Source organism: Malaclemys terrapin, chromosome 6, assembly GCF_027887155.1.
Source record: "Malaclemys terrapin pileata isolate rMalTer1 chromosome 6, rMalTer1.hap1, whole genome shotgun sequence".
NCBI lineage: Eukaryota > Metazoa > Chordata > Testudines > Emydidae > Malaclemys > Malaclemys terrapin.
The window spans coordinates 69,638,186-69,663,746 of NC_071510.1; the positions used below are offsets into that span (position 1 = coordinate 69,638,186).

Consider the following 25,561-nt stretch of genomic DNA (forward strand, 5'->3'; position numbering starts at 1 on the left):
ATGGCCCAGTCAAGTGCTCACTTTCCTTTTGCACAGCTGCTTTTCAACACAAACGAACCTCAGAGCTTCAGCTGTCTGACAAAGGAGAGTGCTTTAACCGACACAATTCTCTTACCGACTGAGTGCACTTATTGCAAGGCATTCCAGCTCCTTCTGTGAGGAGTTTCATCCTGGGTGCTTATATGTCAATGACCCTAATGAGCAAGTCAGAACCATGTACAACTTCCAAATATACTCCGCAGGGACTTGAAAGCCTATAGGGCATTTGTAAATACTTAATAAACACATAAATTTTGAACTACTTAATATGTTCCCTAAATCATTTATAATGAAGCATGTAACATTTAACCATTAACGTTGACTATTTAAATAATTCACATAGAACTGGACATAATTGAGTTAATTACAGAGCAGTATTATTTAAGAATAAACTTTGCTTTTACATCTAGCCCTCTGTAATGTGAAGCAAGGTGCCTAAATCAGTTTTAGACACCACTGCAATTGACAAAATCGCTGCTCAGCTGCCACCTAATCCTGTAAGTGCCTAAACTCACTTGGCACCTAAATTTCCATTGTAAAAATTCCCGAGGTGCCTACATATTTGCCCCTGAGCATGTGCACTGCTGTCTCACTCTAGGTGTCCGGATCCGTATCTCCCCATTAAGTCCCACTGCAATCCAGGAACAAGGCAAAATAGGCAGAGGAGTCTCATCCATGGGGCCCAATCCAGCTGGCATGTTTATGGGCCACATACCAGATCAGGTCCCATTCAAAATATAACCAGAGGAGAAGATGGTATCCACCTTACCACTTTCAGCCTAGTGGTTAAAGCAGTCATCTGGGATGAGAAAGACCTGAGTACAAATTCCCTCTCTGACTGATAGGAGGATGGATTTGAAGAGCTGTCTCTCCACCTCTCAGGTGAATACTCTAACCATGGAGCTATGGCTATTCTAACGTTGGATGCTCTCAAACTTTCCTGGTGAACCTGTTGCTCTTTGGATAAATACTTAAGAGTCATTAGGCCAAAGACAGTCATTAAAGAGAGAATATGAATCTGTACATTTGGGGTTAGCATGACCACTTGCAAGGTGTAAGATACAGGGTCCAGTCCTCCTGCACCAGCGACTTTTTCATTATTTGTAGCTAGTGGAACAGTTTTAACAGAAGAGAATGAGGGGGCCTCATCAGAATAATCCATAGCTCAGTGGTTACAGCACTCTTTTAGGATTAGAAGAGGAGTTTCCTACTTATTTTCTTCTCATAAGACAAGGGAGAATTGACCTGGTCTCCCAGGTCCCAGGGAAGTGCTCTAATCATTAGTCTAAAAGTTATAAGGTGGGCAGCAGCATCACCTCCTCACACCTCTAGACACTTTGTGTGGAGCAAGGCAAGCATCTCATTCTCACAAGAAATGCCTTAGGTGCCTAAATCATCTGACTTCAATAGAAGGGTTCCCAGACTGTGGGTGACTAGCAGAGACAAGCACCTCCTGCCAACTGCAACTTAGGTGCCTAGCTCAGTGCAAGAGGAAGGGCTTGTTACGCACCCCTCTCGTCAGCATCTTCCCTTGGCTAGTTGAGGCAGCTCCCCACTTAGCATACTGGTTTCTGTTAATCCCATTCTTAGTAGGGTTGCCAACCCTAAAGGAATTAAAGATTATGTCACATGGTTAAATCTCCAGGAATACATCCAAACAAAATTGGCAACCCTAATAATTAGGTGCCCAGCTCTCCCCATTCATTGTATGGGGGGGAGCCGAGGCTCCCAACTCAGGCTTTGCAGCTAATAGGGCTGTTCCTCTGATGTTTTCTAAGCATAATGCTCAGTGTTGCAATCTCTTAAGTCCCTGTGCGGACCCAGGCCCCGGTGCTCAGCACCTGCTAGTGCAGGCGGAACAAGGCACAGAGCTGAGCCCGTGGGTTGAGCCAGGCGCTATGGACACCCGGCCGGCGTGTTGTCGCCAGCTGGCAGGGCACATGGGAGGACCGGGCTCGGGGCAGCCAGGCTTCCGCACCCGGGCCCTGCACTAACCAAGCTCGGGGCGCCCGAGCTGCGACTGAAACGGACCCGGGGCCTGCAGCCGCTGGGAAACCGGGCGCGCGGGGCGCAAGCACTAGCCAGCCGGCGCCAACTACGGTTCCCAGGATGCAGCGCGCGAGTCGCCGGAAGTGCGGGCGCTTCTGTTCTGCCCGACCGGAAGCGGATGGTGGTGAGGTTTGTTTCTCTTCCGTCTGCGGCCGCCTCCTCCATAACGGTAATGGTAGCGCCCCGGGGAGCGGGGTTTGTCCAGCGCCTCGAACCGGCCTCTCTGTCCGCCCTCCCGCCCGTGCTGGGGGGGCTGAGGCTCGCACCGTCCCAGCCCCGCCTTCATGTGAGCCGCTGCTCGCCTCTCAGCAGTGCGGCCCTTCGCGCCGCTGCAGGCCCGGCGCGCCCCCTCCTCAGGCTCCTGGGGGCTCGTAACCAGACGGTTCCACCTTAGCGGTTATGAGACCAGAAACTGCCTAACGGAAACCTGGCTGGTGCAGCGCGGGCACGTGGGTTTTCCTGCCCTGTTGAAAAACCGGTTGTCACGCAGGTGCCAGCGAGGTGCGGCTGTCACCTGTCCAGAGCAGCCTTAACAAGACCAGGACAGACTCTAGTCCTGTAAAAACAACAAGGAGTCTGGTGGCACCTTAAAGACTAACAGATTTATTTGGGCATAAACTTTCATGGGTAAAAAAACACTTCTTCAGATGCATAGAGTGAAAGTTACAGATGCAGGCATTATATACTGACACGTGGAGAGAAGGGAGTTACTTTGCAAGTGGAGAACCAGTGTTGACAGGGCCAATTCAATCAGGGTGGATGTAGTCCACTCCCAATAATAGATGAGGAGGTGTCAATTCCAGGAGATGAAAAGCTGCTTCTGTAATGAGCCAGCCACTCCCAGTCCCTATTCAAGCCCAGATTAATGGTGTTAAATTTGCAAATGAATTTTAGTTCTGCTGTTTCTCTTTGAAGTCTGTTTCTGAAGTTTTTTTGTTCAATGATAGAGACTTTTAAATCTGTAATAGAATGACCAGGGAGATTGAAGTGTTCACTTACTGGATTATGTATGTTACCATTCCTGATGTCCGATTTGTGTCCATTTATTCTTTTGCAGAGGGACTGTCCAGTTTGGCCAATGTACATGGCAGAGGGGCATTGCTGGCACATGATGGCATATATAACATTAGTGGATGTGCAGGTGAATGAGCCCTTGATGGTGTGGCTGATGTGGTTGGGTCCTCTGATGGTGTCGCCAGAGTAGATGTGGGGACAGAGTAGGCAACGAGGTGTGCTACAGGGATTGGTTCCTGGGTTGGTGTTTCTGTGGTGTGGTGTGGTGTGTAGTTGCTGGTGAGTATTTGCTTCAGGTTGGGGGGTTGTCTGTAAGCGAGGACTGGCCTGCCTCCCAAGGTCAGTGAGAGTGAGGGATCATTTTCCAGGATAGGTTGTAGATCATAGATAATGCGCTGGAGAGGTTTTAGCTGGGGGCTGTATGTGATGGCCAGTGGTGTTCTGTTATTGTCCTTGTTGGGCCTGTCCTGTAGTAGGTGATTTCTGGGTACCCGTCAGATTGACAGAGCAAGACATTTTACGAATGCTTGATAAAGATCTCGTAGGTGTTTGTCTCTGAGGGATTGGAGCAAATTCGGTTGTATCTTAGGGCTTGGCTGTAGACAATGGATCGTGTGATGTGTCTTGGATGGAAGCTAGAGGTGTGTAGGTACGTATAGCGGTCAGTAGGTTTCCGGTATAGGGTGGTGTTTATGTGACCATCACTTATTTGCACTGTATTGTCCAGGAAGTGGATCTCTTGTGTGGACTGTTCCAGGCTGAGGTTGATGGTGGGGTGGAAATGGTGCCACCAGACTCCTTGTTGGTTTTGTAGATACAGACTAACACGGCTACTCCCTGATACTCTATCCCCGTGGTTCTCAACCTGCTCTGTCCATCCCTCATGGAAGGAAACCCAAGTCCTGTCTTCCTTCTTTAAGAGTAAGGTTGGGGGGTTTAGCACCTTCAATTCCCATGTCGTTGGCCTATACAATGTGGCTGGCAGGGTGTGAAAATGGGAGAAATCTACAGTTCAATAGAAATTGTTTTTATGGAAACGTGCCCAGAAATATTTTTAATAAACCACATAGATTGATCACAATACACAATTTTGATTTTGTTCTCTTTCCTGAAAAAGTACACGTATCAATATTTCCATCTTTAATGTTTTTGAAATACATTTTTTAGACTTGGTAAAAAGTTTATCTCAAGTATATTTTTTCTGAGAGTATTCCTTTTTTTTTTTTTTTTCATATTGTGTGGCACACTACCAAAATGAAATTAGTAAGGATCACAGTTTGTGAAGCGGACTGGACTAAATGACCTCTTGAGGTCCCTTCCAGTCCTTTGATGCTAAGCCTTGGTCCAGGGTGGTTTATTTTTATAGATTCATAGATTCTAGGACTGGAAGGGACCTTGAGAGGTCATTGAGTCCAGTCCCTTGCCCTCATGGCAGGACCAAATACTGTCTAGACTGTCCCTGTTAGACATTTATCTAACCTACTCTTAAATATCTCCAGAGACGGAGATTCCACAATCTCCCTAGGCAATTTATTCCAGTGTTTAATCACCCTGACAGTTAGGAACTTTTTCCTAATGTCCAACCTAAACCTCCCTTGCTGCAGTTTAAGCCCATTGCTTCTTGTTCTATCCTTAGAGGCTAAGGTGAACAAGTTTTCTCCCTCCTCCTTATGATACCCTTTTAGATACTTGAAAACTGCTATCATGTCCCCTCTCAGTTTTCTCTTTTCCAAACTAAACAAACCCAATTATTTCAGCCTTCCTTCATAGGTCATGTTCTCAAGACCTTTAATCATTCTTGTTGTTCTTCTCTGGACCCTCTCCAATTTCTCCACATCTTTCTTGAAATGCGGTGCCCAGAACTGGTCTAAACTGGAGTATTGTGTCCTAACCAGCGCAGAATAGAGTGTAAGAATGACTTCTCGTGTCTTGCTCACAACACACCTGTTAATACATCCCAGAATCATGTTTGCTTTTTTTGCAACAGCATCACACTGTTGACTCATATTTAGCTTGTGGTCCACTATACCCCCTAGATCCCTTTCTGCCGTACTCCTTCCTAGACAGTCTCTTCCCATTCTGTATGTGTGAAACTGATTTTTCCTTCCTAAGTGGAGCACTTTGCATTTGTCTTTGTTAAACTTCATCCTCTTTACCTCAGACCATTTCTCCAATTTGTCCAGATCATTTTGAATTATGACCCTGTCCTCCAAAGCAGTTGCAATCCCTCCTAGTTTGGTATCATCTGCAAACGTAATAAGCATACTTTCTATGCCAATATCTAAGTCATTGATGAAGATATTGAACAGAGCCGGTCCCAAAACAGACCCCTGCAGAACCACACTTGTTATGCCTTTCCAGCAGGATTGGGAACCATTAATAACAACTCTCTGAGTATGGTTATCCAGCCAGTTATGCACCCACCTTATAGTAGCCCCATCTAAATTGTATTTGCCTAGTTTATAAGAATATCATGTGAGACTGTATCAAATGCCTTACTGAAATCTAGGTATACCACATCCACAGCTTCTCCCTTATCCACAAGACTTGTTATCCTATCAAAGAAAGCTATCCAATTGGTTTGACACGATTTGTTCTTTACAAATCCATGCTGGCTATTCCCTATCACTTTACCACCTTCCAAGTGTTTGCAGATGATTTCCTTAATTACTTGCTCCATTATCTTCCCTGGCACAGAAGTTAAAGTAACTGGTCTGTAGTTTCCTGGGTTGTTTTTATTTCCCTTTTTATAGATGGGCACTATATTTGCCCTTTTCCAGTCTTCCGGAATCTCTCCTGTCTCCCGTGATTTTCCAAAGATAATAGCTAGAGGCTCAGATACCTCCTCTATTAGCTCGTTGAGTATTCTAGGATGCATTTCATCAGGCCCTGGTGACTTGCAGGCATCTAACTTTTCTAAGTGATTTTTAACTTGTTCTTTTTTTATTTTATCTGCTAAACCTATTAGTATTATTCCATTATACTTCACAATTGGTATCAAGGAGGATGCATCTTCTGTGGCCTGTCATTGAATTGGGCCTTTTAACATGGCAATTAAAGTATTTCTTAAAATATATTTTTATATATATACACTAGAGACCACACTCAATTTTGAACTTTATTGTTTTCATTTAACATATAGAGAATCTAGATTCCTTATTGGTAAATCTGAGGCTGAAACTTTATTTTTTTTCTTGGGGCTATAAAACTATATATATAATAAATTTAGTACTGGTGAGAGTTGCTGGATTAGCTATTTAGTGCTTTGAAAATCCTGCATATTTAGAACGAGGCAATGATTGTGCAAGCTTCCAAACTGACCTGTCAGTGTGCCTTTCTGACCATCTAAATAAAGGGGACCACCTCTGAGTGAAATGGTTCCATTTCCATGACCATCTGTGCATGTGAGTCCCCAGACCCCCCCCCCACCTCATTTCCCCCACTTCCTGTATGGCTCCTGGGATACCCCGTCCACTTCAAAATGCCCTGCTTCCCCTGCCAGCAGAGCTCTCCGCAGCCCTGGCTGCATGGGCCAGCTCCTTTGGCCACGCCAGATGTTCATAGCCTGATTGTGGGGGGGAAGGGGGTCGAGTCCACTCTCCTCCCCCCTCAGCTGCTGGGACTGTGGTGCCAGCAGCGGTGTCACTCCTGGCTGGGGCCCTTCAGTACTGTGTCTTCTGTCTCAGCCTCTAAGACAGTCAAGAAGTATTTGATGGTGTCTGTTGTTACTTGAGCACCTGTGTTTACTTTCAATTCACTGTATCTTCAAGCCTCTCGTAAAGTTAGTTTTCTTTCGTGAAGGAAAATGTGTAAGGAAAGATATTTTGTCATGTGAGTTTTGATATAAAGAAACTTGCTTGGTGATGACAATTTAATTAGAAATTAATGGCCGTACTTGGTCAGACCAGTGGTCAATCTAGCACAGGATCCTGTCTTTCAACAGTGGCCAGTGCCAGATGCTTCAGAGGGTATGAGTAGAACAGGGCAATTTATCAAGTGATCCCTCCCAGGTCAGCCAGTCCTAACTTCTGGCAGTCAGAGGCTTAGGGACACCCAGAGCATAAGGTTGCATCCCTGACCTGACCATCATGGTTAATAGCCGTTGATGGATCTGTCCTCCTCCTTACCTGATTCTTTTTTGAACTAGTTATACTTTTGGCCTTCACAACATCCCCTGGCAGTGAGCTCCACAGGTTGACTGGATTGTATGAAGAAGTACTTCCTTATGTTTGTTTTAAACAATGCCTATTAATTTCATTGGGTTACCCTTAGTTCTTGTGTTATATGAAGGAGTAAATAACACTTCCATATTCACTGTCTCCACACCATTCTGAATTTTATAGACCTCTATCATATCCCCACTTAGTCATCTCTTCTAAAATGAACAGGTTCAGTTTCATTAATCTCGCCTCAAATGGAAGCTATTGCATACCCCCGATCATTTTTGTTGCCCTTCTGTGTATATTTTCCAATACTAATATATCTTTTTTTAAATGAGGCAACCAGAACTTAGGCAGTATTCAAAGTGTGGGCGTACCATGGATTTATATAGTGGTGTTATGATATTTACTCTATTATCTATCGCTTTCCTAATGGTTCTTAACATTCTGTTAGCTCTTTTGACTTGCTGCTGCATGTTGAGCAGAGGTTTTCGGGGAATTATCCACAATGACTCCAAGATCTCTTTCTTAAGCTGTAACAGCTAATTTGGGCCCCATTATTTTGTATGTTTGGAATATATTTTCTAGTGTACATTATTTGACATTTATCAACATTGAATTTAATTGATTTTCTTAAATTTGACACTACACATGAAATTGTTATGATTGTATCATTTTTCCTGGTGATAATTGTGGGTGAGTTTTGTTGATCTACAAGTTATATTTTTCTTTATCCTTTCTTTTTTAAATAATATAAAATCCAAATTTTGTTCAGACATATTTCTGTTTTTTTTTAACATAGCTGAGACAATGACAAACATTGAAAGGAACCCCACGCACCAAATGATTTCTCAGCTGCACAGTTTTGCTGCTACTGGAAACAAGATCAGATTGACAGCGCTATGCAGTCATTCTCCATCCCTTATCAATGAAGCTGCTGAGAATGGTTGGACAGCCTTGATGTATGCTGCCAGAAATGGACACTTTGAGATTGTACAAATTCTTCTTGAAAAAGGGTAAGAAAGTTAGAGTGTCCTTTACTTAGGATTTAATTATGTCCTTCCTGCCCCATTGATCAATGTCTCTGAATGACCACTATATACAGATCCATATGAACATCTTTCTTCTCTGAAGTTACCTCCTGTGTTGGGGTCTCACTCAGTTCCTCATGCCAGACTGGTGGAACTCTCCTATCGCTTAAAGTTATTTTCATTCCTGAGAGTAGTGGTAACAGGAAAAGCATGAGCCATGCCCTAAACTGGACATTGCACACCTCCCCTTGCATGTATAAGTTGAATATGTTAAATTTAATAAATCTAAATATTCCAGTTATTTTTTCCTCAAAGCCTTAACCTTAATCCAGCACTTGCCTTTGTATTGTAGTGCAAAAAGATCACATCAAGTCACAAAGAATGAAAATCATATTTACAGGATATGGGACTGTATTCTGGAAAGCAGTGATTCTGAAAAGGACTTAGAGTCTTGTTAGATAATTAATTGAATATGAGCTCCTAGTATGATGCTATGTCTAGAGGGACTAATACAGGGGTGGGCAAACTTTTTGGCCTGAGGGCCACATCTGGGTGGGGAAATTGCAAGCAGGACCATGAATGTAGGGCTGGGGTTTGGGAGGGAGTGCGCGGTGTGGGAGGGGGTGCGGTGTGCAGGAAGGGGCTCAGGGCAGGGGGGTTGGGGTGCAGGAGGGGTGTGGAGTGAAGGAGGGGGCTCAGGGCAGGGAGGGGTGTGGACTGCGGGAAGGGGCTCAGGGCAGGGGGTTGGGGTGTGGCAGGGAGCTCAAGGCAGAGGGTTAGGGGCTCAGGGCTGGCAATCCCATAGGCCAGATCCAGCCTATGGGCCGTATTTTGCCCACCCCTGGACTAATATAATCCTTGGAGGTATAAATGAAGAGTAAGGAGTTGATATTACATCTGTATAAAACATTGGTGAGACCACTACTGGAATTCTGTATCCAGTTTTGTTTCCACACAAAAAAGATACTGAAAAATTAAAGGGAGTTTTAAGGCTACAAGAATTATTTGAAACATGCAAAAACACCTTACATTGAGCCTCAAGGGAGTTCAGTCTATTTATCTTATTGAAGAGAAGGGTAAGAGGCAACTTGATCGTAATCTACAGATACCTACTCAGCAGAAGATGGGGCTCTTTAATCTAACAGACAAAGGCACAACAAGATCCAATGGTTGGAAATTGAAGCTAGAAAAAATAAAACTGGAAATAAGGGGCAAATTTATAACAGTGAAACTAATTAACCACTGGAACAGATTACTAGAGGGTGTAGCTTAGGGTAGTCAATAGGTGAATCGCGGGCCAAAATCTGGACCGCCAGAGGCTTTTGAACAGTCCTCAAATATTTACTTATCATTTTTATTATTTTCTATGGAGTTTGGACCTTGACTATACCTTGACCAAGAAATTTGGACCTTGACAAAAAATAATTGACTACCCTGGATGTATATTCTCGATCACTTGAAGTCTGAATCAAGATTGAATGTCTTTCTAAAAGATGCTCAAATTCAGTCACAAATTAATGGACTTAAGGCAGGACTTGTGGGGTGAAATACTCTGGTCTGTGTGTTAGACTGGATGATCTTAATGGCCTCTTCTTGTCTTAAAGTCTACTAATCTATGAAGTATTTTTTCTTCCACTTTTATTTTCATTTTTCTAAGGCACATATTTTCATCTTGAATTGGCTTTTTTTTCTCTGAGCGTTGCTTTCCATGCAGTCAAAGGAGTTTATTGAAATATTCAGAGGGGCAGCATTTGTGCTAAACATGATAAGTAGGGGACTTACCTCTCACTCTGTCCCGTTACCCTCAAGGGTAAAAAAACCTTAAGAGTTAGGGAAGTTTTGTCAATCTCTTGCTAAGGAGCTAAAACTCAGAACTGAGATTCTTGAAAAGTGAAAGCTTCAGGGAAGTAGAATTACAAGATTAAATCATTTTGTTTTACATTGTTTAAAAAATATTTCCCAATCCAATCTTTACTATAAATTCCCCACTGATTGTTATAAGCAAGCATCAGTACCAACAGAAAATAGCTCATGGAGAAACACAAAGCAGTTGAAACATACAGGTGAATCTGACCCAATATCTACTTTTTTTTTGTGTGTGTGTGTGATTTATGGTGATGCTGTTGTCCATCATCCACCGGGGTTTGTATTTACAAAAACAAGTGCATTCTTTTCCTGACTTCCCAATCATAGTATTTCAGAACTTTCTGTTTCCCAAAATTGCTATTTTCAATATAAGAATTCATAGCATGCTGTTGCTCGGTGATTTTAAAATTGGTTTATAAGAAAATATTTTAAACTTGAAGCATTTTACAAAGTGAGGATCAGATTTTCCCCATAGAAGATGATTGTTAGGGCATGTGCTTAGCTCCCAGTTGAGAGAACTGGTGTTGCATGTCCATATGTGAGGGTAGAATTTGTCCCTGAATGAACAAATAATCCTAATCGGAAAAGGAAAATTCACAAGTCAAATTGTATGGGAGTATGGATTGGTTTCATATTATTTATGCTTGTGATCTTTTCCTCCTAGTCTGAAACAGATTATATGCACTGAAATACCAGGTATTCTAACATTTTTTTTATGAATAGTTTAATATATGCCCTACAGCAGTGTTTCTCCAGCGCTTTCATTCTGTGGACAGCTCTGTAAGAGAAAGATATTTCTGTGGATCAACTCATCTCCCAAAGCATGATTTTAAAATGCTCATTCTGCAGACCTCTGAGAAAGGGTTCCAGAATCTTTGCCTCTTTTAAGTGTCACACTTGTTTCCAAGATAGTCCATTGTGATGCTACTAAGGCTGAAATGTTTCTTCTTTGAATGAATTAGGCAAGAAAAGTAGAGTGATTACAAACAAAAATATTTTCTTGAAAGTAGAAATGTTTTGCTAACAGGCTATTTCCCTGATTCTTCTTTGATGTTGTTGCCTCTGCATATTCTCACTTGTGGAATATGCCTTTTAGTACCATTGATCTTTGGGATCCTTCTAGAAAGCATCGCCCACTCCAGCTGCAGGAGCTCCCTCTTGCAGCACTGAACGTTCAGAGCCAAAGCTATAAAAGGGCTATGTGGTCCATCTGCCTTAGTTCTTCTCCTTCTGCAGGGGAATCTATTCTCTCTAGGCCTGGAGCAATTTCTGGGTTTTGATCCAGGACTCCCTTAATTTCTGATGTTGTATTGCATTAAAGTTAATTAGGTAGTTACAAATTTTCTCGGAGCTCTACTGTCCTGCGACACGAGTACGAGTAGAGAAGTTATTTTACCTCTATATTGGGCATAGATGTGACCACTGCTGGAAATCTGTGTCCAATTCAAGAAGGTTGTTGATAGATTAGAGAGGGTTCAGAGAAAAGCCTCAAGAGTGATTAAAGGATTAGAAAAACCTGTCTTTATAGACTCAGGCAGCTCATTCTGTTTAGATTAACAGAGAGAAAGTTACAAGGTGACTTGATTACTGTCTATGAGTGCCTACCTGGGGAATAAATATTTGATAATGAGCATTTCAGTCTACCAGAGAAAGGCATAACGTGATCCAGTGTCTAGACACATTCAATCTGGAAACAAGGTGTACATTTTTAACAATGAGGGTTATTAATTATTGGAACAGTTTACCATGGGTCATGGTGGATTCTACATCCTGGCAATTTTAAAATAATATTTGGATGTTATTCTAAAAGGTATGCTATAGGAATTATTTTGAAGAAGTTCTGTGGCTGTTATACAGGAGGTCAGACTAAATGATCATAGTGGTCCCTTCTGGCCTCAGAATCTAAGACTCCAACAATTGGATTGAGCAGGAGGGAATGAAGGTGTTGGGAACATATGGTCATTTTATCATCACATTTCTAAATGTTCAGTGCTGTGAAGGAGTATGTACATGGCCCCAATTGGGACTACTTTTCTAAAGGGCCCCAAAGTTCAATGGCAGTGTGGATGTATCTCACAGTGAGAATATGCTCCAGCAAGACTCTTACAGAATCACAGTCACTATGGTAACCATCATTTTTCTTTTCTGTTTATAGGTGTGACAGGTCCATTGTCAATAAATCGAGCCAGACTGCATTAGACATTGCTAAATTTTGGGGATATAAGCATATAGCTAATTTACTAGCGAATGTTAAGGGTGGACAGAAGCCTTTTTTCCTGCCAAACGATAAAATAGAGTATGAAAATTATTTTAGCAGGACACTTCTGGATAGAAGGAGTGATAAAAGAACAGATTCTAAATGGTTAAACACAAAACAAAACCATCCAGCCACGGTATACATCCTTTTCTCAAATTTAAACCCATTAGTCACTTTGGGTGGAGGGAAAGATGGTTCCCAGCAGCCTGAAGTCAGGCTTTGCAGGCTGTGCCACAAGGATGTAAAGGAATACATGAGCCAGACTGAAAAAGTCACCTTGATTTTTCTTGGAGTAGAACTTCAGTTGACTACTCTGAATGGAGGAATTCTGAAGGAAGATGAAGAAGATGGACTGGTTGCTTGGTTTGCCCTCAGCATAGATGCTACCTTTGCTGAACAGTTTAAACAGAGGCATGAAGACTGTTATTTTCTTCATCCTCCAATGCCTGCACTGCTGCAGTTGCCTGAAAAAGAAGCTGGTAAGATGTCCAAAATGTAACTTTTAGCAATTGTCTAGTCAGAAAAGAGCAACTGGGAAGTGGGAGCAGGGCCATGGAAGGGCTCCTGTATTGGCTCCTATTTGCCCCTTTCCTACTGATTAGTTGCATGATCTTCAGCAAATCCCTACCCAATTTGTGTGCTTCAGTGATGCCCATAATAAGCTGTAATAATATATATCTTCCACATAGCAGAGTTTTGTTGTTTAATTGTTTGAAGTATGTGTTGCAATCCTCACATAAAAGGTGCAACATTTTTTATAGAAAGATTGAATTAAAAAAAGACAGCCAACTAGTACAGGCAAATTCCGTTGTTTACAGGGGTTTTAATTAGAGATCCATGACCTGATTTTTTCACTAGCTACAACTGGTTGTGTAAAAATTTGCATACACAGTTGAAAGATATTAATGTCTGCAAAACCAGACAATAATATTGCAACTGTATGCAATATCTGTGGGGAACATGTTGCATTAAGTGTATGAGTGGTTTATGTAACACTGGCCCACGGATTTAATTTACCTCTAAGTGGGGAGGGTTCTACTGCTCCACCAGGAACTAAAAACAATAGGGAGTGATTAAGGTGACTCACTTAATTATAAACACCCCACCAGAGAAGTACTACCTCCGGGGAAGGCTTTCATATACTGGTTCAGACAGGATTTTTCAGAAACCAACAAACAAAGAAAGAGCTTGTAATATAAAAAGACTGAGTTTAAATTAACTCAGGACCATCTTTCTGAACCAGCAAACAGACAGGACCTTATATCCAAGATGACCCCCAATCCTTGCAGAAGGATTGGAAAGTCTATAAGACTGATCGGTGACTCCCTAATATGTTTAGTGTTTTCTTTATGTTTTCTCTGTAATGCTTTTACCTTAAGGATAAATGTTCTTGCTTAGAAAAAATCTCTGGTATAATTTGTAGCTGCTGGCAATAAATACACTGTTTATAGCACTTGGAGACAGCAAAGCACAGGCGCTGGCTTTTAGGCAGACTGGCTTGCTTGGGATATTGCAGTGTAAGGCAGGGAGCTGTATAGTCTTAAAACTCCTGGTCAGGAGGGAGAGAGACACGGGTCTCCCTCCAAAAGAGGTGCTTGCTGGGAGCTGAAACCTTAAGTGGATACTATCTAGAGATCACGGGAGGGGGAATACAGGTACAGTTACCCTGAAACTGTTATGTCCTGCACTAGTGTAAATGACTGCACAGGGTTCAGGACAATGCAGGCCTTAAATTAACATAGTTACAAGGAAAAATAGATAAGGGAATTTGAACAATATGAGATTATCAAGAAGACATTTTAAACGGTGGTTTTAGTTTGATTTTCCTGTTGAATTACGAGAATTTTCTTGTTGTGCTATATATTTTAAAAGATTAGAAGGCTTGTAATTTGATTTTATGTGACTCTAGCATTTTGGTGCATTCTTTTAAAGGAGTAGTAGCCCAGGCTAGATCTGTTCTAGCATGGCATAACCGATACCAATTCTGTCCAACATGTGGCAGTGCAACCAAGATTGAAGAAGGAGGCTACAAGTCGACCTGCTTAAAAGAAGACTGTCCCAGTCTTCAAGGTGTTCACAATACATCGTACCCAAGAGTTGGTAAGAATATCATAAAAATAAACAATTGGCTGAAGAAGACTGGCTTGTATCATAGAATCAGAAATGTAGAATTGGAAAGAACCTTGATAGGCCATCTAGTCCAATCCCCTGCACTGAAGCAGGATTAAGTATTATCTAGACTATCCCTTATAGTTGTTTGTCTAACTTTGTTCTTTAAAACCTCCAATGACAGAGATTCCACAAACTCCTTAGGTAATTTGTTCCAGTGCTTACCTGCCCCTACAGTTAGGAAATTTTTCCTAATGTCTAATTTAAATCTTCCTTGTTGTAATTTAAACCCATATTTTTTGTCCTGCCCTTAATGGATTAAGAGAAAAATTTATCACCTTCCTTTTTATACCATTCTTTTACCTATTTGAGACTTATCATGTGCCCTCCTCAGTCTTCTCTTCTCCAGATTAAACAAACCCAGTTTTTTCAGTCTTTCCTCATAGATCATGGTTTCTAGACCTTTAATCATTTTCGTTATTCTCCTCTGGACTTTTTCCAGTTTGTTCACATCTTTCCCAAAGTGTGATGCCCAGAACTGGACACACTACTCCATTTGAGGACTTATTAATGCTGAGCAGAGAGGGGAAAAAATACTTCTAATGTGTTTTTTGCAGCACTCCTGCTATAAATCACAGAATGATGTTTGCTTTATTTGCAACAGTATTACATTTTTGACTCTCATTTAGTTTGTGATCCACTATAGCCCCCAGATCCTTTTCTGCAATACTCCTTAGCCAGTCATTTCCCGTTTGGTATTTGTGCAACTGATTATTCTTTCCTAAGAGCAATACTTTGCATTTGTCCTTATTGAATTTCATCTTATTTATTTCAGACCATTTCTTATTCCAATCCTGTCCTCGAGCCCCTCTCAGCTTAGTGTCATCAACAAACTTTACACATATACTTTCTGTGCCATTATCCAAATCATTTATTAAGAAATTGACTAGAACCAGGCCCAGGACAGATCCCTGTGGGAACCAACACAATATTTCCTTCCAGCTAGATTATGAACCGTTGATAACTACTCTCTAAGTACAGTTTTCCAGTCAGTTGTGTGCCCACCTTATAGTAGGTTTGTGTAAGCTATATTTCTCTAGTATGCTTATGAGAACATCAGATGAAATAGTTGTCAGCATGCCTCAGTGGGTCACAGCTGAGAATACCAGGTTCAGGACAAACTGCTGAGAAATAGGGCAGACTCACCCCAAACTGGTGGTTATTCTATTCTTATATTATACCACGCCAGTAACAAAAGTAAACTTCTGTCTCACCATGCTGGTTAACAGGAAGTCACAGATGCAGTCTCCTTGGGCATTCCAGCCATTGTCTTACCACCCAGACACTGGCCTCTATGATGAATGGTTACTTAAAATCAGTTTAATCACATATAGAGTCCTCTAATCCCAAGAGGTCAGCCACATAGCCAGGTAAATATATAACTCAGATCTGTCCCAATAATCATGCTGCTGCTAATCCTTTAGTAACTAAAATCTAAGGGTTTATTAATAAAAAAAAAAAAGACAGGAGTTAAAAATGGTTAATAGATCGTATACATACAAATAGTTGCAAAGTCCTTATATTATGTTTGTACAATGATTGGAATAGACTGCTAGCTTGTAAAGTCTCCCTGGTAATTTCCAAAAGATTGGAAAGTCCTCAGTCCATAGTTTAAAATGCTCTGTTTTGTTGTAAGTCCATACACCAGAGAATCAGGGCAGGAAAGGCAAAATGGAGATATCTCAGGGGTCTTTTACACTCTTTGCCATATGCCTGGAAAGTTACTGGCTCAAGATGGAGTCCAGAGTCACATGAGCATATCACATATCTTTACATGCTTCGATGACTCACATGGGCAGCCATTACCCATATACTTGCTGAGGCATCCTCAGGAAGGCTTATTGGGCAGGATGAGTTTCTTCTATGGCCCGCTGTTAGAGTGAAATATCCTTAATGGGCCATCAAGCTTGACTAGTCCACTCACAATGGGCTGGCAAGACTAGATGTAAGCTACCTTGTTGTTGTTACCCCAGGAACAAACACATTTGAGATATGGATACATAGCCAATATTCATAACTTCACATGGATTTAAACAAGATAATCTTATTTAGCAAATCATAACTTCTGTATCGACACCTTAAATGATATACTTTGTACAAGATGTGTTGCAAATGCATAACAGTGGTATAAATGGTCATATTCAATCATACAGCTTCAGAACTTCGGGGGGAGGGATAGCTCAGTGGTTTGAGCATTGGCCTGCTAAACCCAGGGTTGTGAGTTCAATCCTTGAGGGGGCCACTTGGGAATCTGGGGCAAAATCAGTACTTGGTCCTGCTAGTGAAGGCAGGGGGCTGGACTCAATGACCTTTCAAGGTCCCTTCCAGTTCTAGGAGATGGGATATCTCCATTATTTGAATTTGAATTTGAAAGAACGGTATCAAAAGCCTTACTGAAATCAAGATATATCACATCTATTGCTACCCCCCTCCCGCCCATCCACAAGGCTTGTTACCCTGTCAAAGAAGGGTGTTAAGTTGGTTTAACATGATTTGTTATTGACAAATCCATGTTGCCTGTTACTTAGCTTATTATCTTCTAGATGCTTACAAATTGATTATTTGATTTTTGTTTGCTCCATTATCTTATTCACATTATCTTATTATTCACTACTTACTTCACTGTATTCATGTACCTTAATCCCTTTTAATTCTCCCATCCTCTTCACTCAGTCCCTCCAAGTCTTTTTTTCAACTGTCTCCCAAGACCCCACTCTGTCAGTTTTATTCAAGGTAAAGTAGTCCAAGCTTCTCTGTCTTTCTTTGAGTTGTGCATGACAAAAAAAAAAGTTTTAATTCAACTTCAGCCTGTTGTGTTGCTGTGCAGAGCACTAAAAATCCTATGTTACAACAATGTAAGCAAATTATTAACATAACATTATCCTCTTCATCCACATAGCATCCAGGCCCTCATCATCTCAGGTCTTGATTATTGCATCCTCCTTCACTCTGGCCTTGACAAATCCGATCTATTCCCACTTACGTCCGTTCCAAGTGATGATGCAACAATCATTTTTCTGGGACATTGCTTTGACCACATGACGCATCTCTCTGTGTTCCTCCACTGGCTCCCTTTCTCCACTGCATCAGTCATAAGCTAGTTGTCTTTACTTTTAAGGGCCTTCATGGCCTAACCCTGCCCAACCTGTCTTCTCTTAGATGATATAGGGACATTGATGCAAGCCTTCATTCTGCAAAAGATGCCAGTTTTGGTTGTCCCATTTTTTTAAATTTTCCATCAAGAACATTCAACTTTCTCTCATGCTGCCTTTCATCATAAGAAGGGCTTGCCATAGATATCCACAAAGACACCTCATCATCCTTCTTCAAATCCTTTTAAAAACTCGTCTGCCATGTTGCTTACAAAAAAAGTTCTGTGGTGCTTAGGCAACTGTTTCTGCTGCGAGCACTCTTTTTCACGCCTTTGTTTCATGCTATTATTTCCTTGTGCCATCTGTTTGTTTTATCTACCTGCTATCTGTGGTCTGGTACTTAGATTGTAAACCCTTCAAAGCAGGGACTATCTTTGTATTATATACTTGTTCAGTGCTTCATACAAAATGCCTCAGACTCTAGGTGTTACTCCAATACAGATAACATTACAGTGGGGCATCACAATGCGCTTACATCTTACAGTCTGAAATAATTTTTAAGACAGTAAAATGATTCAGCAATCAGTGCTTAAAGGTCTGCCCCAGAAAAACTGCAACAGTTCTAGAAAATCCATGATAAATGGTGAGCCTGGCAAGAGATCTCATAGAGCTGGAATCTTTTCTTTTGTTATCCATGTAACATCTGCACTTGGAAAGTTGTTTGAGAATTTGTCGTTTTAAGCTTGTGCCGAAATCCATAATCTAGCATCTTTTTACCGTAAAGGTTAATTTATAGAATTGTTTTGCTTGCATTCTGAATGTTGTACATATTGTGCAAAAGGTGGTTATTTCATTTAATTATAAAAAGATGTTTAGAACTGTACTGTAAACTAGAATAGGGACAGCTGTGCAATATAGAGGATACTTACTTCAAAGACTAAAGAAACTATTTTAAGTAGCAAGCTTTTGTAACAAACAGGTAAAATTCAGGGGGGGGGAATTGCCTGCTCCTGAAACCCTTGTCATGTAAAAAGATACATGCCCATAGGTAACAAATGAGAGAATTCTGTCCTTTCTTTCCAGTTACAGAGTTGTGGACTTTCTGCCAGGGAAATATAAAACATTTGAAGTAAATTAAACAAGTAAACAGCTTTCCTACCTATGCCTTGTCATCATATTTTCCTTTATTTCCTTCTTAGTTTCTCTCTTTCCCTGTTGGCCCTTTAGTATATCCTATCCTATCTCTTAGAACTGGAAGGGACCTTGAAAGGTCATCAAGTCCAGCCCCCCTATATGTTGAATATATATTCCACATTTATTTTCTTGAAATTTATGCTTTTTTTAATCCATTTAAGTTAGTTAAATGGCCCCCATTACCTTAGTATCTAAGCACCTCACAGTCTTTAGATCCTCACAACACCTTTATGAGGAAGGAAGTACTATTATCCCTGTTTTGCAGGTGGAGAACTAAGCCCTGTAGAGGCTAAGTGACGTGCCCAAAATCACACAAGAAGTCTGTGGTAGAGCGGGGACTTGAACCCTAGTCTCCCAGGTCCTAAGCTACTGTCTTAATCACTGGACCATCCTTCCTCTCCTTAGCCTTTCAAAAGCTTGAGTTACTGCATCTTTCCTCTCATTCCATTGTCTCACCATCTTTTTTCTTGTATCTTCACCCTTTAACCTCTTTTTCTTTCCCCTCACTCTGTAGTGTGTCCCTCCCAATCATAGTATGTTGTATGTCTGGCCCTTCTCTCTCCTCTTTTGTCTGTTGCTTCACCTTTTTATTAATCCTACCTACTCCACTCTTCTCTTGTGCTCTGTGGACTGCAGTGCAACTTACTAAAATCATTAGTAATTTTTTCTTTACAGTCTACAGCAGAACACACTAAGAAAAGTAGTAAGATTAAATGAAAGATTGCTGAGCCAGCATTTGTTGGTGATACCTTTTTCTAAAAAAGCTGGTAGCCAGCAGGACTTGAAATACTACAATGTGCTCCATGGCAGGTACTTTTTGAATAAGACACCAATCTTTGATAAGCATTTGCCTAGTGAGATTGATAAATCAGTCATTCTAACAGAGGGGAAAATACAAGAAGAAGGATCAGTGAGGCAAGAAAGATAAAGCACGTAGGATGAATACCAAGGCAGAGAGAGAGAGAAAGGGAAGGCAAAAAGAAAACATAGATATTAGGATGGTTAAATCAGGGAGAGGCAACCAAGAAGGGAAAGAGATAACCAAAGACTGGTATAGAAAAATGGGAGGCTCAATGTAGATATGACTGATGGAAGGGAGAAAACAAAATAGAAAATTAAAAGAGAGAAACAGGGAGAGGAGAGGGAAGATGGATAAAAAATCCAAAGGAGAAAATGAGAACTAGAAACCAAGAGAAGGAAATAAAAGGGTAAAAATGAAAAAACATGACAACATTTAGGTAATTATAATAACAACATCTAGCTCTTTTATAGTGCTTTTCATTTGGAAATACATCCCATAGATCTGTGACTGAGGAAGAGGTAATGGCTTATCATTCTTGCTGCTGAAATTGTTGCTTTCTGTTGGATGTGTAACTAAGTTAATGCTGTGGGTACTTCTACAAATTGCATACAGTTGCAGGTAATTTATATCCTGGCTCTCAATCCTTGGCTAGTTAAGTACCCCCATTAGGCATGTGTATTACAAAGATAGGTGAATAGAGATCTTGTTAAAAAAACACACCCTGATAATACCTGCGTTGGGGCATTTACAGAATTGGACTTTCAAGCTCTTAACTGTACTATATCTGTATTTCCACCATGAATATTGAACAAAGAATTATACATGCCTGCAATTTGTTACTATATTTCGACCCCCAAAAAAGTTAAATATATTTCTTTCACGTGCATTCCAGATCCTGTAGTGATTATGCAAGTCCTTCATCCAGATGGGAACCAGTGCCTTTTAGGCAGGCAGAAGAGGTTTCCTCCTGGCATGTTTACCTGCCTTGCTGGATTTGTAGAGCCTGGTGAGATTTTCTTCATGACTTTGATGTCAATTCATTTTGTATTTCTATCCCACTTACCCTTGAAATTGCCTGGAGCTTTTCAAAAGGATTTTCCTGCAAATTGATTTTAAATAGTGCTGTACTTTGAAAAGAATGTCAGAAGTTTGATCCACATTAGGTCAACTAAATGTGTATATTATCTATTAGGCATGTTTTATAATAAATATTCCACACACCTTACATATTGGCAGTTGATTTTTTTTAAAGAAACATTTGTCAACTTGAATATTTTTTTAGGTTAATTTCAAAAAATTCCATTTTATGATAGAGCATTCCATGCCCTAAGTTTTAAAAAAAAAATCTTTATGCAACTATATAAGGATTTTTTTCTGTTCCCCTCATGGTATTTATGAGTATATTTTTGGCCAGGAAGAAACTGAAATTGAACTCAACAGGACTGCTCATGCTTAAAATTTAGCATGTGCTTAAGTTTTTGCAGAATCAAGGCCTAATTGACTGTACAGATGAAAGTGAAAGTTGAAAAAGCTTTGTAAAATGCACAAGGTAAAGTGAAGATACTTTTTTTCTGCTAGCTGTTTTCAGCAATAATAGTCTCAGGTAGTAACATAATTATAGTGGGTACAAAATTTTCAGACAGAAATGAGATTTGCAGTTTGTTGGCATCCCTTTCAGCTGAAACCTCTTTTCCTTTATTGTCTAGAGAATTTAGTACAAATAAACTGTACTCATTCACTACTATGAGGTTTTGGTACAAATGAACAGCAGGGGAAAAGGAGGGCACTTGGCTACACATATTAAGGACAGAGATTGAGGCTTAATATTGAATTACTTGGTTTTTGTCACTATCCACAACTGTGATTTAAACATAGTTTTCTGTATTGACTTTCCTTTGTTTTGGAAAAAAGGGGCAAAAATTATTTCATGAAACACTTACTCTAATATGTCTTATTCACTAAAGAGACCATAATGCATACCTAGGTCCAAAAATTCTTTGTGTGACTGACTTCTGCTATATGGTTGAATGAACTGATTCAGATAAAATAAGAATTGACTCAAATATTATTTTAGAGGTTGAAAAAGTTCGGATTTTTTTTTCCACTTCCTCACTTGTCCCACCTTCTCTTGTATTTTGCATTATTGTACCTCTTTGCACTTTTTGGTTTTGAGTAGACATAAAGTTCTGAAATACAAGGACACCCGTTAGAGTATTTCCAGGCTGAATTAAAGACTGTATTATCAGAAATCTCATGAGCCAGCATATTTTCATGCTATCTTCATACTAGTTTTGCTTATCAAAAAGATTTGGATAGTTTGGATAAACAACCAGTGAGCTTCCCAACTCTTCCAGGTTCACCCATCAGCTAATTATTTACTTGAAAAACCTTTTAACAATCAAGTGTTGGAGAACAAACATAATTTTTGAAAGGACAGCCTCTTATCTGGCAGCAAAGCGCCTAGTTGGTTGAACTCAACCTTTTGCATTAATAGGCTAGCCTCTTACTAGTCAGAATAGAAAACACAAAAGATGCACAGTATATTAAGATCTGCCTGAGAGAAATTCCAGTGACTGGAGATACAGTTTAAACTTCAGAGAAGGGAATTTTGGAAATATCTGCAGATAAGACCCTATGTTGATGCATGGGTTATCTACTTTAAGGAGCCTTTGACCACAGAATTTAAGGAAGAGGTTAGGAGTTATCTCATATAACAGTAATGCCTGTGTTATAATTTAATTTGGGCAGGGAAGATGTCACTTGCATATCTAAAGCAAAGATGGAAGAAAATAATTGGATATTATCCACAAAAGAAAAGTAGCAAGAGGAACTGTCAAGATATAATAGAGCTAGAATTCTGAGTTTTATATTACTGTACCAAGGGGTACTGGTCACCATTCAGTTTGGCAAAAGAGTGGTGTATTTCTTTATGCTAGAGATCTTCCAGAATAAAGGTGACATTTATTCATGTTTAAGTCATACCTGACAGCTCAAAAATAAGAGCCAGAAGGTAGGAAAATTAAGGAAAAAATTAACTGACTTCAGCCATTTCCCATGTACAAATAATAAATTATAAACCTATCCAGTGCACATATGCCAACAGTGTATAAATATTAATGTTCCTGAGGGTGGAGTTAAAGTTTTCCATTACAGTTTGAGTTAGAGGAATTTAGTGTCTGTTTTGTGTTTCTTTATATGTTGTGAGGTGCAAAGGAAGCTCCTTGAAGAGAGGAAGAATGTGTCAGAGTGGGTAATGTAGGCATGTGTTTGAGTGTATTTAAATATCCACCATCTTTTTACTGTTGATTGTCATATTTTGAGAGGCTTAGTTAAATTTTAAACTGTAACATTCCACTATTATAGTCATAGTACAAACCTTAAATTAAATTAACAAAATTATTTACCTGTTATAGTGAGCAAATGATTATTTGTTTCAAAGTTAATTTGAGGTAAAGTGTGTTATATTTTCTATACATTTTGCATAGTAATTTCAAGGAGTAATGGTAGCTTTACATAGGAAATACACATTACGATGCTGGTACTCTCATATTTTTATAGTATTTATTTTATTTTATTTTTATTCATTTTGAAAATGTTGCTTTAGTGCCTGCCTTTCTTTTATTACACTTCTGCTTCTCATACTGCAGATCTGTGTCCCATTCTGGGAATTGGACCCCTGTAGATAATTGTTCAAGGCAATTTTAAATCTTTTGAGTCAGTTCAAAGCACAGAATGTAATCCTTGCTTGGAGAATTTTCATCAGATGCTTGTTCTTTCCCCTTTTTGATTAGGGGAAACAATAGAAGATGCTGTTCGAAGAGAAGTAGAGGAGGAGAGTGGAGTCAAAATTGGCCATGTTCAGTATGTCTCTTGTCAACCATGGCCAATGCCCTCCTCCCTAATGATTGGTTGCTTAGCTGTTGCAGTGTCTACAGAAATTAGAGTCGACAAGAATGAAATAGAGGATGCCCGTTGGTTCACTAGAGAACAGGTAAAGTTCAATTTAATTTCTTTCTCTCATTGATTGTTCTGTGACTGTATCAGTTCTGGTGTACAATAGGAATGCACCCTTTTTCAGCAAGTTGAATAGGTGTTTATACGCACCACATCATACAGTGATTACATTGTAATTGTAAATTACACATAGCCAGAGAAAGATAGCTACTCATAAAAGACTGCGTGATGAATGCTGTGCCCACTGCAAGCCCATTTAAGACATTCTTGCTATGCTTAACTATTCAGTGCTTCTCTTTGGGCAGTATCTATTGTTCGTTATTCTACAATTCTTGGATGGAATTTTAAACATAACTATAAAACAAATTACATGAGGCTTTTTTGTTGTTGTTGCTGAATTCCTTCTGCCACCTTTTCTGTCGGATAGCGTTTACATTGTTATATAAACTTTAAACGGCAAGTTCTTTGCAGTCAGGTCCTTATTGTCTTATACAAATAAAGCAAATGTGCGTCTATAAATTTGTATAAATAACAAACAAAAACTACATTCAGCAACAGTGAAGGTGGCATCAGGCCATATCCCTCCACCTAAAACCTTAAAAGCATGGAAATAAGTTAAGGGGAAAGATATGTGCATTCTTTTCCACCTTCATATTGCTTTCACTTCCATCTCCTACAGATCCCTGCTCTATTTTTATTATGGAATTCTTCACTATCTGAAGGAAGGAGGAGTCAGTGTGTAGCATTGTGCAGCATTTATATGCTATGCAGTCATGTGTTTTATTAGCATATTAAAACAGGACTGGGGAGGGGGGCTATATCCTGTATGCTCATGATAGAAATTAAAATAAAGTTTATTGAAAAACACATGTATGCATCCAGTTCAGCCTGAGTAATACAGCAGTACTCCAGTTATCTGAATCACCTACTCATCTCCATTTCAGTTTGAATAATCAGAAATTTAGTATATTGGGATTCTCCTGTCTTCAGTCTGTAAATTTCCTTGATGGTTTCAGTCTTCTGTATTATCTAAGTTGTGCAGGAGTGAAGCATGCAGCTCCATTCCCCATATACTGAAATCCTATGTAAAGCTCCATTTTTACAAGGCAACATGCTGTAGTTTAGTGAATAGGCAAGTTGGGGTTATCAGAGTTCAGTAAATTAGTATTCTACTATACATAGAGCCTAAACCGAGCCTTCCTGTGCATTACTTTTTTTTGTTTCTCTGTCTAAATTTGTAATGAAAATGGAGAATAATTTATTTTCAAATTTTTCAGAAGGGAGTGTCTAAAATTAGGTTCTTAAATCTATATGTAGACGCTGAATAAGAGTGGCCTGATTTTCAGAAGTGCTGAGCTCCCACAAATTTTATGGAAGTCAAGGGGAGGTGCAGGTGCTCAGCACCTTTGAAAATCAAGCCACTTTTATTTAGAAGCCTAACTTAAAGTATCTGTTTGCCAATTATTTTCATAAAGCAGAAAGTAGGATGAACTGGATACTTTAAATACAATAGAGATTTCTCAAAAGATGATTGAAAGATTATGGGGCAAATGTAAACTTTCAGTGAAGTTTCATAGCCTTACACCAGTTCTGAATTTGGCTTTACATGTTGTAAGAGATTTGTGTATTATAAATAAGGTTAAGATTTTGTCACAGTTATTTTTAGTAAAAGTAAACTGTGACCTTTTACTAAAAATAACCGGGGGGGGAGGAGGTGTAGGGGGACTGACAGTTCTGGGGTGCCCACCACCCTAGAGCACAGGGCTGAAGCAGAAAATGTCACGGAAGTCTCTGAAAGTCACAGGATCCATGACTTCCATGACAATATCTTATCCTTAATTATAAAGAATCTACCAGAAACTAGTTTTAAAATAGTGCAAATATGTCCATAGCATGTAAAACACAATTTTATAAGGTGATGGTACTATGTGACT

At 39.9% G+C, this 25,561-nt stretch overlaps 1 protein-coding gene across 2 annotated transcripts in view; it reads left to right on the plus strand.

Moving 5' to 3' along the window:
• The first annotated feature begins 2,223 nt into the window (after window positions 1–2,223).
• NUDT12 (nudix hydrolase 12) overlaps window positions 2,224–25,561 on the plus strand; it is a 31,156-nt gene continuing 7,818 nt past the window's right edge. Inside the window, exons 1-6 of one of the 2 annotated variants that reach the window (XM_054031861.1) lie at window positions 2,224–2,257; window positions 8,065–8,278; window positions 12,315–12,895; window positions 14,349–14,516; window positions 20,566–20,679; window positions 23,465–23,664. In XM_054031861.1, the coding sequence (XP_053887836.1) occupies window positions 8,073–8,278; window positions 12,315–12,895; window positions 14,349–14,516; window positions 20,566–20,679; window positions 23,465–23,664 (1,269 nt within the window). In that variant the 5' untranslated portion in view covers window positions 2,224–2,257; window positions 8,065–8,072. Of the gene's footprint in view, window positions 2,258–3,145; window positions 3,230–8,064; window positions 8,279–12,314; window positions 12,896–14,348; window positions 14,517–20,565; window positions 20,680–23,464; window positions 23,665–25,561 lie in introns of those variants that run through there. The other variant, XM_054031862.1, reaches the window with a different exon arrangement.